The following is a 13821-nucleotide window of genomic DNA, read 5'->3' on the forward strand; positions in this document are numbered from 1 at the left end:
TCAAACACAGTTCTGGGTTTCCTAATCTTATGCTACTACTAGTGGCCCGGTGCACGAAATTCGTGCACATTAAAAGGGAATTAATTAGAGGAAATATTTTAATATTGCTATTTGCCCGTTCTCTATAATAAAAGTGTCAGAGATGAAAGAAAATTAGTAAAATGTATATGAAAATCTCTCTCGTGAACCAAGATGGCGGCATAGGTTAACGCCGGAGATTGCTGCTTTGAACAACTACTTCAAAAGTGAAACCAGAAAACGGAAGGGACATCACCCAGAACCACAGGAACACTGGCTGAGTGGAGGTCCTACAACTAGGAGGAAAGAGAAACGCATACGGACACTCAGAGGAGGCGCAGTGCTGAAGTCGAATTCTGAGGTGCGGAGTGCGCAGAGCGGGCTGGCTGCGGAAGGCGCTGTTGGCGTTTTCAATCGGGAGGGAGTCGCAGACTCTGAGCTCCAGATACAGGCGAGTCTTTAGGGACCCAGACTCATACGGGAGAAGCGCGACTGTCTGGCTTCGGTCAGAGCGAGTGCAGCTTTCTCTCCGAGGTTTGCAGCCGTTGCTGGGACTCAGAGAGGCAGAGCCCCTGGGGACAGGACTGAGAGCCGCCATAATGGCTCTCTCTGGCCCACCCTGTTGATCCTGTGCAACCCGCCCCGCCCAAGCCCTGCAGAGAGGCATTTGCCGGATAGCCTCAGGCAAACGCCAGATTAGCACCTCCCTAGAGGACAGAAGTTCTCTCACTGCAGACACAGCTGATTCTCATAGCCACTTGGCCTGGAGGTCAAACCCTCCCTGGTATTAGCTACAGCAATCAAGGTTTAACTATAAGACCGCGCACAAAGACCACTAGGGGGTGCACCAAGGAAGCATAACAAAATGCGGAGACAAAGAAACAGGACAAAATTGTCAATGGAAGATATAGAGTTCAGAACCACACTTTTAAGGTCTCTCAAGAACTGTCTAGAAGCCGCCGATAAACTTAATGAGATCTATAAGAAATCTAATGAGACCCTCGATGTTGTGATAAAGAACCAACTAGAAATTAAGCATACACCAACTGAAATAAAGAATACTATACAGACTCCCAACAGCAGACCAGAGGAGCGCAAGAATCAAGTCAATGATTTGAAATACGAGGAAGCAAAAAACACCCAACCGGAAAAGCAAAATGAAAAAAGAATCCAAAAATGCGAGGATAGCGTAAGGAGCCTCTGGGACAGCTTCAAGTGTACCAACATCAGAATTATAGGGGTGCCAGAAGATGAGAGAGAGCAAGATATTGAAAACCTATTTGAAGAAATAATGACAGAAAACTTCCCCCAACTGGTGAAAGAAATGGACTTACAGGTCCAAGAAGCGCGGAGAACCCCAAACAAAAGGAATCCAAAGAGGACCACACCAAGACACATCATAATTAAAATGCCAAGAGCAAAAGATAAAGAGAGAATCTTAAAAACAGCAAGAGAAAGAAACTCAGTTACCTACAAGGGAATACCCATACGACTGTCAGCTGATTTCTCAACAGAAACTTTGCAGGCCAGAAGGGAGTGGCAAGAAATATTCAAAGTGATGAATACCAAGAACCTACAACCAAGATTACTTTATCCAGCAAAGCTATCATTCAGAAGTGAAGGTCAGATAAAGAGCTTCACAGATAAGGAAAAGCTAAAGGAGTTCATCACCACCAAACCAGGATTATATGAAATGCTGAAAGGTATCCTTTAAGAAGAGGAAGAGGAAGAAAAAGGTAAAGATACAAATTATGAACAACAAATATGCATCTATCAACAAGTGAATCTAAGAATCAAGTGAATAAATAATCTGATGAACAGAATGAACTGTTGATTATAATAGAATCAGGGAGATAGAAAGGGGATGGACTGACTATTCTTGGCGGGGAGAGGGGTGTGGGAGATGTGGGAAGAGACTGGACAAAAATCGTGCACCTATGGATGAGGACAGTGGGTGGGGAGTGAGGGCGGAGGGTGGGGCGGGAACTGGGAGGAGGGGAGTTATTGGGGGGGAAAAAAGAGGAACAAATGTAATAATCTGAACAATAAAGATTTAATTAAAAGAAAAAAAAAAGAAAAAAAAATCTCTCTCGTCAGAGTCTGGGGCATGCTGCGGGACCTAGAGTCAAGTCCTTGCCCACCAACTACACATGCTTCTAAAATGCAGGAGACCCAGACCCAGCCAGCCCCACCCCCATTGGGTGAGACCCAGACCCAGCTGGCCCCACCCTTATCTAGCCCCTTTGGGCGGGGGGGTGGGGGGGCACAGCCTCAGGTCCTTCTGCCTGGCACCCGGTGAGGGGTGCAGTCTCAGGTCCCCCGTCAAGCCCTGCCGGGTGGGGGGCACAGCCTGAGGTCCCCATCAAGCCCCACCAGGTGGGAGGTGCAGCCTAAGGTCCCCAGCCTGCCTCTGGGGCAGGGGGATGCAGCCTGAGGTCCCTGACAAGCCCTGCCAGGTGAGGGGCGTGGCCTGGGGTCCCCCATCCAGCCCTGCCAAGGGGGGGTGTGGCCTGAGGTCCACTGTCAAGCCCCACAGGGAAGGGTCGTGGCCTGAGGTCCCTCGCCCAGGCCAGGCTCATGCAGCCTCAGGTCCCTGCTGTTCGGTCATGACATTACAGTGTCCAGGCTAATTTGCATATTCCTCTATTATTATATAGGACTAGAGGCCCGGTGCACAGATTCGTGCACTGGTGGGGGGGCATGGCCTGCGGGAATCGACCTGCTGTGGGAGCGCACTGGCCACCAGGGGGCACCTCCTGTGTTGAGCATCTGCCCCCTGGTGGTCAGTGCGCACCATAGTGACTGCTCAACTGGTCGTTCTGATGTTCAGTCACTGGGCTTTTATATATATACTAGAGGCCCGGTGCACAAAAATTTGTGCACTCAGGGGGGTGAGGGGGGTCCCTCAGCCTGGCCTGCGCCCTCTCGCAGTCTGGGACCCCTCAGGAGATAACGACCTGCTGGCTTAGGCCTGCTCCCGGGTGGCAGAGGGCACGCCCAATCCCTAGGTGCAGCAGCCCCTGGTCGGGCTCAGAGCAGGGCCGATTGGGGAGTTGGGGTGCCACCCCCTGTCATGCACAGAGCAGGGCGATCAGAAGGTTGTGATGCCATCCTCAGTCACGCTCAGGGTAGGGCCGATTGGGGGGTTGGGGCACCGTCCCCTGTCACACTCAAGGCAGGGTCGATGGGGAGGTTGTGGCGCCACTCCCTGTCACGCACAGAGCAGGGCCAATCAGGGGGGTGGGACTCTGTACCCTGTCATGCACAGAGCAGGGCCCATCAGGGGTTGGGGCGCCGCCACTCTCACACTCAGGGCAGGGCCGATGGGGAGGTTATGGCTCTACCCCGTCACACACAGAGCAGGGCCCGTGGGGGAGGGGGTGGGGTGGGGCGCCGCACCCTGTCATGAACAAAGCAGGGTGGATAGGGAGGTTGTGGCCCCACCCCTGTCACACACAGAGCCGCAGGGCAATCAGGGGGTTTGGGCGCTGCCCCATGTCACGCTGATCCCAGTGCCGGGAGGCCTCACAGCTCCGCTGATCCCGGTGCTGGGAGGCATATTACCCTTTTACTATATAGGGTAGAGGCCTGGTGCATGGGTGGGTGCCGGCTGGTTTGCCCTGAAGGGTGTCCTGGATCAGGGTGGGAGTCCCCACTGGGGTGCCGGGCCAGCCTGGGTGAGGTGATGATGGCTGTTTGCAGCTGGTCACACATCCTTCAGGGTGGGGGTCCCCACTGGGGTGCCTGGGCAGCCTGGATGAGGGGATGATGGCTGTTTGCAGCTGGTCACACACTCTTCAGGGTGGGGGTCCCCACTGGGGTGCCTGGCCAGTCTGCGTGAGGGGCTGAGGGCTGTTTTCAGACTAGGGGTGACTGAAGCTCCCAACTGCTCCTATTTTTCTTTTCTTTTTTTATTCTGGGCCAGCTTTAGCTTTGAGGCTTGGCTCCAGCTCTTAGGCCTCCGCTGCTGAAAGTAGGTTTCTGGCCTTTGCTTACAATGTTGTGATCCTGCTGGCTGAAGCCCGGCGGACTAAAGCAGGTTTCTGGAGTTTTGTTTAGCTTCTATATTTGTTACATAGTTGCTTAGAGTTGCAGCTCAGAGGCCTGCAGTGGCAGGCGGGAACGTTGGAGTCCTCTGTCACTGAAGCAAGCAAGCCTCATGTTAGTTTCAAGCTGCCTGGCTGCCGGTCGCCATCTTGGCTGGCAGTTAATTTGCATATTGCCCTGATTAGCCAATGGGAAGGGTAGCGGTCGTACACCAATTACCATGTTTCTCTTTTATTAGATAGGAGGATATAGATAGATTATATAGGATAGAGCTTGCTTTGTAAATATGTGACATTCTGAAAAGAGGTTATGTAGTGAGTGGCTATAGAATCAAGCCTTGGATTGACCTGTGGCAGGGCCACAAACAAGTCCCAGTTTGGAGGGCAGAGCCCTCTTAGCATAATTAAGTTTAACCTTATAGCCCTCCCTAGTTCCTTCCTAGGTAGCTAATGGACTGTGGGAGGTGCAGTAAGTGTGTCAAAATAAGGTGAAACTCACAAGAACATTGTAACTATGTTGACCACTTCCTTGTTTTTCTCTGACTATAAAATAAAGCCTCAGCTTACAGGCTGGATCTTTCTGTGTCCTCATCCAGGCATGGGAGATCCTCTGAGCCCCAGCTGTATTCTCTTTTGTCTTCTTTAATCCTTCACCACCCCTCCTCAGGTTCACCCTTGGCTGTGCTGGCACAGCACAGGTTAAAATGAAACCCTGTTTTAGATGCTTAAGAACAATTTTCTATTTACAGTAATACTATGTAAAACATTTAAAATTAATATTCTGTTAAAAATTTAGTAAGTAAATGGACATGGACAACAGGGAGATGAGAGCATGAGCAAGGGGGAAGATGGGGCTTTAATGGAGGGGATGAGGACACATTTGTAATACCTTAACTAATAAAGAATTTTTAAAAATTTAATAAGTAAAAATTATAATATTTTTGCTCAATCCCATCATTTCCCCTAACTTCTCCCCCACAGCTGTCAGCCTTTCTCTATCTATGAATTTGTCTCTATTTTGCTAATTAGTTCATTTTGTTCATTAGATTCCATGTATGAGTAAAATCATATGGTACTTGTCTTTCTCTGACTGGCTTATTTCACTTAGTTGGTTTTTTTTTTCAAACTATAAGAGAAAGTTTATTTAGAAATGGGCTCAGGAAACAAGTTACAGAAGCAAAAGAAGGGTGCTTGGAGTTTAAGAGAGAGAAGGGTAAATGTAATGTGGAGGTAGGTGGAGAGAAGGGCCTGGAAAGGTGCAGGCGTACTCCCCAAAGGAAGAGCACCTCACTTAGTATTTTAATGCTATTTTACTAGAGTGTTTTCTAGGGGAATACTACATTCAAAATGTTCAAAGTTTTTAGTCCCATTTTTTGCAATAGCTTTGCAATTTGGTTCGAAAGTTAGAAAAGCCAGGAAAAAGAAGAAAACATGACATTAAACCAAAGGGTAAACCAAAATGTAACCTAACATGAAACATGACAAAAATTGCTTACTATGCTAACATATATAACACATTAACATATTCCTCAAATTGATATTTAATAAGAACTACCATTTGATCATATACTATTCACATGCACTGCTTAAAGGCTTTGCATGGTAGCCACAGGATGTAGGTACTATCATTGTCCCCACTTTTCAAATGATGAAAACTTAGGCTTAGAGTGCAAATAACTTGTCTGTCCAGGGTCAATATTCCAACCTGAGCAATCTAATTCTGGAGTTTACACTCTTGCTATGCTACCTTAGGCCATTATTTTCTCAAGTAATTCTAGTATTACTGAATTTAACACAGGCAAACTTCACAAAAATTGCATTAAAAACCTCTAAGTATTAAATGCACAGTGTTAAATATAAGAATCCAATATTTGCATAGAAAAATAAGTTTCGGGAATCAAACCCACTGACAATCTGACAAGTTATCAGACAGTTGAGCAACATGTTTTTCTCTTATGGGACTGAAATATACACTATGGTTAAATACATCAGCAATCAGACAGCAATGGAAGAAAATTATTCAAATCCTGCTACAAAGACTGCAGTTGCGAAGTAACTCTCCATTAATATAAAATCTTTCAGGTTATTCCTTCTAAAAATAATAAATTTTACAAATAGTTTATAATCAAGAGTAATTTACCTGATGTTTCAAAATTTCTTGGCTCAGGTTCATCCAGCTGTAGAAGTTCATCAAGAGCTAATTTGGCTGCGTTGGATCTAGATTCCTTTTTATTTTGTCCCAGTCCAGTCTTGTACTGGATACCATCCACCACAGCACAAAAAGCAAAATATGGTCCCAAAACGTTACCTTGAAAAAGAACTCAGAATAAATGCTGCAAAAGATGTCTGTTACACAGGAAAACATCCAACTACAAAATTGTGGAAAACTAGCTACCTCGGCCCATCAGTTTTTCTGTAGGGCCAATACAGGTGAAAGGAAAGCTGGGTGGGTCCCTGAACTAATTCTGAGGAGTCCTTCAAGTAGCACAGCTGGCTCCAGACTCAGCATAAGCATAGGGTCAACTTTACAGTGCAGGCCATATATGGAGTGGCAGTGTCCTGAATAATGCCTGGGAATGAAAAGCATCCATATATCTATCAAACAACAAATTACAGGCAAAATGTGGAGCCTCTGGCAACACCTTCTTCTTTCAAACTTCAATACCAATAAAATTTAATTTCTTTCCCTCTTTGGGTGCCCTGATACTTTTTTCCCCCCTGATACTTTTAAAAGCTCCAGAACAGAAAGGATTCCTTTGAAGAAATCCTGGACACCTATCAGGGAGTCACTGTAAGCAACTCAACCCATCAGAGTTGTAGGGCAGTTGGAGGAAGGGGAATTAACAAAGAAAACCGAAACATAAAGATGTCTTGTCATCCAAAATCTCTAGGATTACCTTTACACAATTACTTTTACTAGATTTCATATTTGCCTGATAAAAAATAAAATGGAATCATTTCCTAAATTTACAGGCCAAAGAATTTCCCAGTTCAAATGTTCAGACTTTAGGTAACTTCAATCTCCACTCTCATTAGAGATGGCCAAGTATAATGTCACTCCACATAAGCCTTTATCTTCTCTTCTCAAATATTTCATTAACTGTTGGTTGTTTTTGAAGAAGTACATCAAGGTTACAAGCAACTCCTGATTGCATTTGGGAAAATTGCTTTCCTTCCATCATCTATGACAGTAGTTCTCAACCTTGGCTGCACATTAGAATCACCTGGGAATCTTTTAAAAATCCTGATTTCTGGGCCCCATCCTCCGGAAATTCTGTTTGTTACTAATGTTGTGGCCTCACCCCATAACAAAGAAACCTAGGAAAACTCCCTTCTACATTAAGACCCTATTTGCACAGACATGTTTAAAAATTGTCAACGCCTCTTAAGAGCACTTATTCTCTTATCCTCCACTTTCCTAAAGTTCTTCCAAGTCTCTGGTCATAGGTGATGAAATCAGAAGCTGCATTCTGCATTTTACTGATTTGTATTCCTGAAGCCTTCCACAGGCACAGTGTGGTACCAGTCTTCTGGTTACTGGGCAGTTTAGAGAGAACCGAGAAAATAGTCTCAGACAGGACTGCTGATGAGTACCAATCATGTGTTATTTTGACCTCTGATCTTTGACTTTCAGAAGCCAAATTTGGCCATAATTTTTGTTAGGCATCAGTATCACAGAATCCTGCTAATAAGATAATCAGAGTCCAAATACTTAACATCCCTAAAAAGCATGTTTACAAGTATTTACACCTGTGTATAATACACAAGGCTGATGAGATTTCAGTTCAACCAGCCATAAACAAAAAATTAAAATCCCATGATTATAAGTATTTTGTATGTGAGTTACTTGCAGATTCCAAAAGGCTAAAGAAATATTAATATAACATTTTCTAAAGTATACCAACCAAAAATAGTAGTCATTTAACCCCGACATTATGTGAATATAGAAATTCAGTGCCACTTATATGCTCTGCTTTTACTAGGATAATATTTTCCCATCCTGTAATAACCAGACACGGCATTCACTTGCCTGTTGTTACCGTTTCCTTAAGGTCAAGCTGAACCCGCTGCATTTGTGCAAACTGGTGCAAGGCTGACACAGGGTTGATCTCTCCACGTTTGTATTTCATTATAAATTCCTTAGGTATTTTTTTTGGAGGAAGGACGGGATTTGAAATAGATGAAAGACCTTTGGAAAGCAATGGTTCTGGAAAATTACCTAAAAATAAATGTTTACGCTTGTCAATTTGATGCATTAAAAAAAAATAAGACATTGTCCCTCACAAACTTAGTCATGTGTGGTTTTCATTCCATATAAGTTTCTCCTAAACAATTTTGGCACAAATGCCAAGCGCAGCCTGTCATTCTGTATAATGTATAAAATCTCTTGGAATACCAAGGCTATGTTGAAAGAAGGGCTACCACTGTCATTAAGTGCTATCAAAGAATCGCAAAATTTTAGTCATGTCAAGGTCTTCAGGGACTCTCTAAGCCAGTGGTTCTCAACCTTCTGACCCTTTAAATACAGTTCCTCATGTTGTGACCCAACCATAAAATTATTTTCGTTGCTACTTCGTAACTGTAATGTTGCTACTGTTATGAATCGTAATGTAAATATCTGATAGGCAGGATGGTCTTAGGCGACCCCTGTGAAAGGGTCGTTCGACCGCCAAAGGGGTCGCAACCCACAGGTTGAGAACCGTTAAGCCATTTTTACATGCAATGTCACTGAGGCCTACAATGGAGGAAAACACACATCTGGGGCAAGAACCTCGTTTTTGGTTTCCCATGGCCTATTTTACATTATCTTTCACCTTGAGATCGGTCCAATTTGTAAAGGGTGTGTGTCCCTGCTGTGTACGGAACACTATGGATGCCAAGGGATCTGCGGACCGCAAGCCAGTCTCGGCCCGGCCCCCTCTCTGAAGGGGTGACAGCCTCATCTCCATAAGGCAAGGCACACCTGACGGGGCTGCACCGCCAAGGGGTCGAAATGACTAGCAGCCCAGGGGGAGGGTTTCCGCAAGCTTCCCACAGCGCTGGGGGCCGGAATGCACGCTCCGGGCGGCGGCGCCGGGCCGCAGGGACGCAGCCACATGTCCAGGAAACATTTAACCGGGGGCTCAAAGCTCAGCCTGAAAAAGCTGAGGCCCGACTGCAGGTGAAAAAGACGTCGTACCCGTCACTGGTGTGACCTTGGAAGCCATGCGGGACAGGCTGTCACTTTCCGAGGACTGTGCTGCGGGCGTGGTGACCGTCTGGGCGGGCGGATGAACCGGCAGGTTCTTTTTCAGCATCTGAGCAAAGCTAGGGACCTGGGAGCTCTTCTGAAACCAGCCATTATTGGAGGACATTTTCTCACCTACGAATGAGACAAAGTTGGCAGAAAATGACGTACGCAGGGCCGCATCTCCAACTGGCCTCACGCCGCTGGCGCCGGCTCATTCCGCCCCCGCACCACGCCCAAGAGGAAAGCCCGAAGCCCTCGGAGACCAGAGGAAAGAAGGAGGAAACCGCGCCCCCGGGGACCTGCGGCGCCTGAGGTTGGCCTCCGGTTGTTGGCCTCCCTTCGGGCCCAGATACCACCCACCGAAGTAGTCCTTCCGGCCCTGCCGGCCCAACCCCGCAGGCGGGCAGTTGAGGCCGGGCCGCAGGCCCCGAGGCTCCCCGGCCGAAGCCATTGCTTCTCCACCTGGCCTCAGCCTCTCCCGCAGGACGCTGTACGTGAGAGCCCCGCGGCCAGCGCTGCGGTTTTCGAAAGCCGTCTCCAGGTGGTGGCCCCGAGGCCCTGACGGAGGCCAGGCCCCGGTGAAGCCCCTGTCCCACCCCGCCCTATCGCCAACCGTCTACGCACCTGGGCCGCGCCTCCGCCTCTGCGCATGCGCCTGTCTGGAGCGTGAGAAGTCGCTGAATGTCACGTGAGCCGGCGGCCCTGGCGCAGGCCTCTCGCTCAGCGCGTGAGGTGGGGGTGGCGCCGGTCGGCGTTGTCGCTCACTCTGCGCCCTGGCGCCCCCAGTCCTCACGGAGCCTGGACAAGGCGGGTCTCCTTGTCCACAGTGACCCCCATCGGGCCTCCTTATCCACCGTGGCTTCAAGGAAGCCCTTCGCTTTTTCCCCATTCATAGCGCTAACAAGGCGCCTGGGAAGGCTTGTTGACAGAATAACCGACCTGAGATTCCACAGGATGTTCGTGAGAACAGGTGGACGTGTTGAGGACTGATGGCGCTCATCTGTGGGTGTTTTCAGTCCTTTGCTCTCGTAAAAGTTGAATCAGGCTCTCATGGAGGTGTTAGCTGATAGATTGTTGAACATATTTTTAATAGTAAATTACTAAAAAAGTTTTGGCACTAACCCAGAAGGAATTGAGTGACATTGTTATAACAAAGTTTTAGTGCCCTCTACTTTTTTTTTATATGGACAGGATTCTAAAGAGTTAAGTCACTTTCACCAAAAAGGAAACAAACATAGTAGGATTGATGGTATTATACCTCATTACAGCAAGAAGTAATATCCGCCCACAAATACGCAGGTAATTGCGTGCTTGAGAAGAATGTGTATTCTGCTGCCGTTGGCTAGAATGTTCTGCATATATGATAGGTCTGTGTGGTCTATAGTGTTGTTCAGATCTGCTGTTTTCTTATTTTTTCTTATTTTTATTTATTTATTTATTTATTATTTTTTAATTAAATCTTTATTGTTCAGATTATTACATTTGTTCCTCTTTCCCCCCCCATAACTCCCCTCCTCCCAGTTCCTGCCCCACCCCCCGCCCTCACTCCCCACCCACTGTCCTCATCCATAGGTGCACGATTTTTGTCCAGTCTCTTCCTGCATCTCCCACACCCCTTTCCCCCCCCAAGAATAGTCAGTCCATTCCCTTTCTATGTCCCTGATTCTATTATAATCACCAGTTCATTCTGTTCATCAGATTATTTATTCACTTGATTCTTAGATTCACTTGTTGATAGATGCATATTTGTTGTTCATAATTTGTATCTTTACCTTTTTCTTCCTCTTCCTCTTCCTCTTCTTAAAGGATACCTTTCAGCATTTCATATAATCCTGGTTTGGTGGTGATGAACTCCTTTAGCTTTTTCTTATCTGTGAAGCACTTTATCTGACCTTCAGTTCTGAATGATAGCTTTGCTGGATAAAGTAATCTTGGTTGTAGGTTCTTGGCATTCATCACTTTGAATATTTCTTGCCACTCCCTTCTGGCCTGCAAAGTTTCTGTTGAGAAATCAGCTGACAGTCGTATGGGTATTCCCTTGTAGGTAACTGAGTTTCTTTCTCTTGCTGTTTTTAAGATTCTTTGTCTTTTGCTCTTGGCATTTTAATTATGATGTGTCTTGGTATGGTCCTCTTTGGATTCCTTTTGTTTGGGGTTCTCTGCGCTTCTTAGACCTGTAAGTCTATTTCTTTCACCAGGTGGGGGAAGTTTTCTGTCATTATTTCTTCCAATAGGTTTTCAATATCTTGCTCTCTCTCATCTTCTGGCACCCCTATAATTCTGATGTTGGTATGCTTGAAGCTGTCCCAGAGGCTCCTTACACTATCTTCGCATTTTCGGATTCTTTTTTCATTTTGCTTTTCCGGTTGGGTGTTTTTTGCTTCTTTGCATTTCAAATCTTTGACTTGATTCTTGCGCTCCTCTGGTCTGCTGTTGGGAATCTGTATAGTATTCTTTATTTCAGTTGGTGTATGCTTAATTTCTAGTTGGTTCTTTATCACAACATCTAGGGTCTCATTAGATTTCTCGAGGATCTCATTAAGTTTATCGGCGGCTTCTAGACAGTTCTTGAGAGACCTTAAAAGTGTGGTTCTGAACTCTGTATCTTCCATTGACAATTTTGTCCTGTTTCTTTGTCTCCGCATTTTGTTATGCTTTCTTGGTGCACCCCCTAGTGGTCTTTGTGCGCAGTCTTGTAGTTAAGCCTTGATTGTTGTAGCTAATACTAGGGGGGATTTGACCTCCAGGCCAAGTGGCTGTGAGAATTAGCTGTGTCTGCAGTGAGAGAACTTCTGTCCTCTAGGGAGGTGCTAATCCAGCCTTTGCCTGAGGCTATCCGGCAAATGCCTCTGTGCAGGGCTTGGGCGGGGCGGGTGGGTTGCACAGGATCAACAGGGTGGGCCGGAGAGAGCAGTTATGGCTGCTCTCAGTCCTGTCCCCAGGGGCTCTGCCTCTCTGAGTCCCAGCAACCTCTGCAAACCTTGGAGAGAAAGCTGCACTCGCTCCGACCGAAGCCAGACAGTCCCACTTCTCCCGTTTGAGTCAGGGTCCCTAAAGACTCGCCCGGATCTGGAGCTCAGAGTCTGCGACTCCCTCCCGATTGAAAACGCCAACCGCGCCCTCAGCCACCAGCCCGCTCTGCATGCACTCCGCACCTCAGTATTTGACTTCAGCACTGCGCCTCCTCTGAGTGTCCGTATGCGTTTCTCTTTCCTCCTAGTTGTAGGACTTCCACTCAGCCAGCGTTCCTGTGGTTCTGGGTGATGTCCATTCCGTCTTTTAGTTTCACTTTTGAAGTGATTGTTCGAGGCAGCAAACTCCAGCGTTAACCTATGCTGCCATCTTGGTTCTCTCCCTGTTTTCTTATTGATGCTGCCTGATCTATCCATTGCTGTTGCAATTTACATGTTTTTTAAATTGTGTGATTAATAACATTTTTGTAGTTAAGGTTATTTTTATTACTTTAACTTTTAAACTAGAGTTGTAAGTGAATTATGCAAACTATTACCATATTGCAGAATCTATCACTATCATTACTAGTGAGAGTTACACTCCCTTTCTATGTTTTTGTGGTTAGGTTTCTTTTAATATATATTTTTACTTTCAAGTAAAGAATTCTCTTTAGCATTTTTGCAGGTCTGCTGGTAATGAACTCTTTCAGGTTTTGTTTGAGAAAGGCTTTATCCTTCCATCATTTCTGAGGGACTGCTTTGCCAGGTATGGAATTCTTGTTTGACAGTTATCTGTTTCAATATTTTGAATATGCCATCTAATTCTCTCCTGACCTGAAAATTTTCTGATGAGAATTCTGCCTACAGTCTCAAGGGGTTCCTATACATATACCTTCTCCCTTTTCTGTTTAATAATTCTCTTAAAATTATTTTATCTCTGACTTTTGAGAATTTAATAATAATGTGTCTCCGTGTACCTCTATTCTCATTCAGCTGTTGTGGGTCTGGGTCCTTTGGACGTCATGGATCTGGATGTCCTTTCTCTTCCCAGGTGTGGGAAATTCTTACCCATTATTTCTTTAAATGTATTTTCGGTCCCTTTTCTTTTTCTTCTCCTGAAATTTCCATAATGTTCCTATTACTTTCCCACTAGCAGTGCACAAATATGATTTTCTCATAGCCTTGCCCAACAGAGCCACAGAAAGTTTGGTTGCAAATTTAAATTGCCCTTTTCTTTTTATAGCATTCTCACTGTAAGTGCCAGAAATACTGTAAGTTTATATTTAAATCATTTTTTTGGTAACTCATATATCAATAATATTTAAAGCCATTGAAAAGTTTTAACATTTAGAACTTACTGGCATAACTGTTTCTTTGAAGCAGAGAATTAATACCTGAAGGGCTCAAGTAAGGAATAATTTATTTAATTTTTATCTACTTTGTTTTATGAAGTATCTTTCTGGCAGTATTATCTTAGACACTAGATCCAAAGTAGGTATAGAATTTGCTTCTCTGGTAAGTGTGACTAATAGATATAATGTTCCTATAGCCCCCAACTGTGGAGGTGATTGAGGAG

The 13821-nt window shown here is 45.6% G+C and overlaps 1 protein-coding gene across 2 annotated transcripts in view; it reads right to left on the bottom strand.

Annotated features, from left to right (window-relative positions):
- ADAD1 (adenosine deaminase domain containing 1) overlaps positions 1-9418 on the bottom strand; it is a gene marked incomplete at both ends in the record, with an annotated part of 28966 nt that extends 19548 nt beyond the window's left edge. For both annotated transcript variants that reach the window (XM_081093091.1, XM_081093090.1), the window contains 3 exons: positions 6205-6372; positions 8095-8283; positions 9244-9418. In XM_081093091.1, coding sequence (XP_080949217.1) covers positions 6205-6372; positions 8095-8283; positions 9244-9418 — 532 coding nt within the window. The remainder of the gene's footprint in view (positions 1-6204; positions 6373-8094; positions 8284-9243) is intronic.
- Positions 9419-13821: the final 4403 nt, after the last annotated feature.

Source organism: Myotis nattereri (assembly GCF_964212035.1).
Source record: "Myotis nattereri genome assembly, chromosome: 5".
Classification (NCBI taxonomy): domain Eukaryota; kingdom Metazoa; phylum Chordata; class Mammalia; order Chiroptera; family Vespertilionidae; genus Myotis; species Myotis nattereri.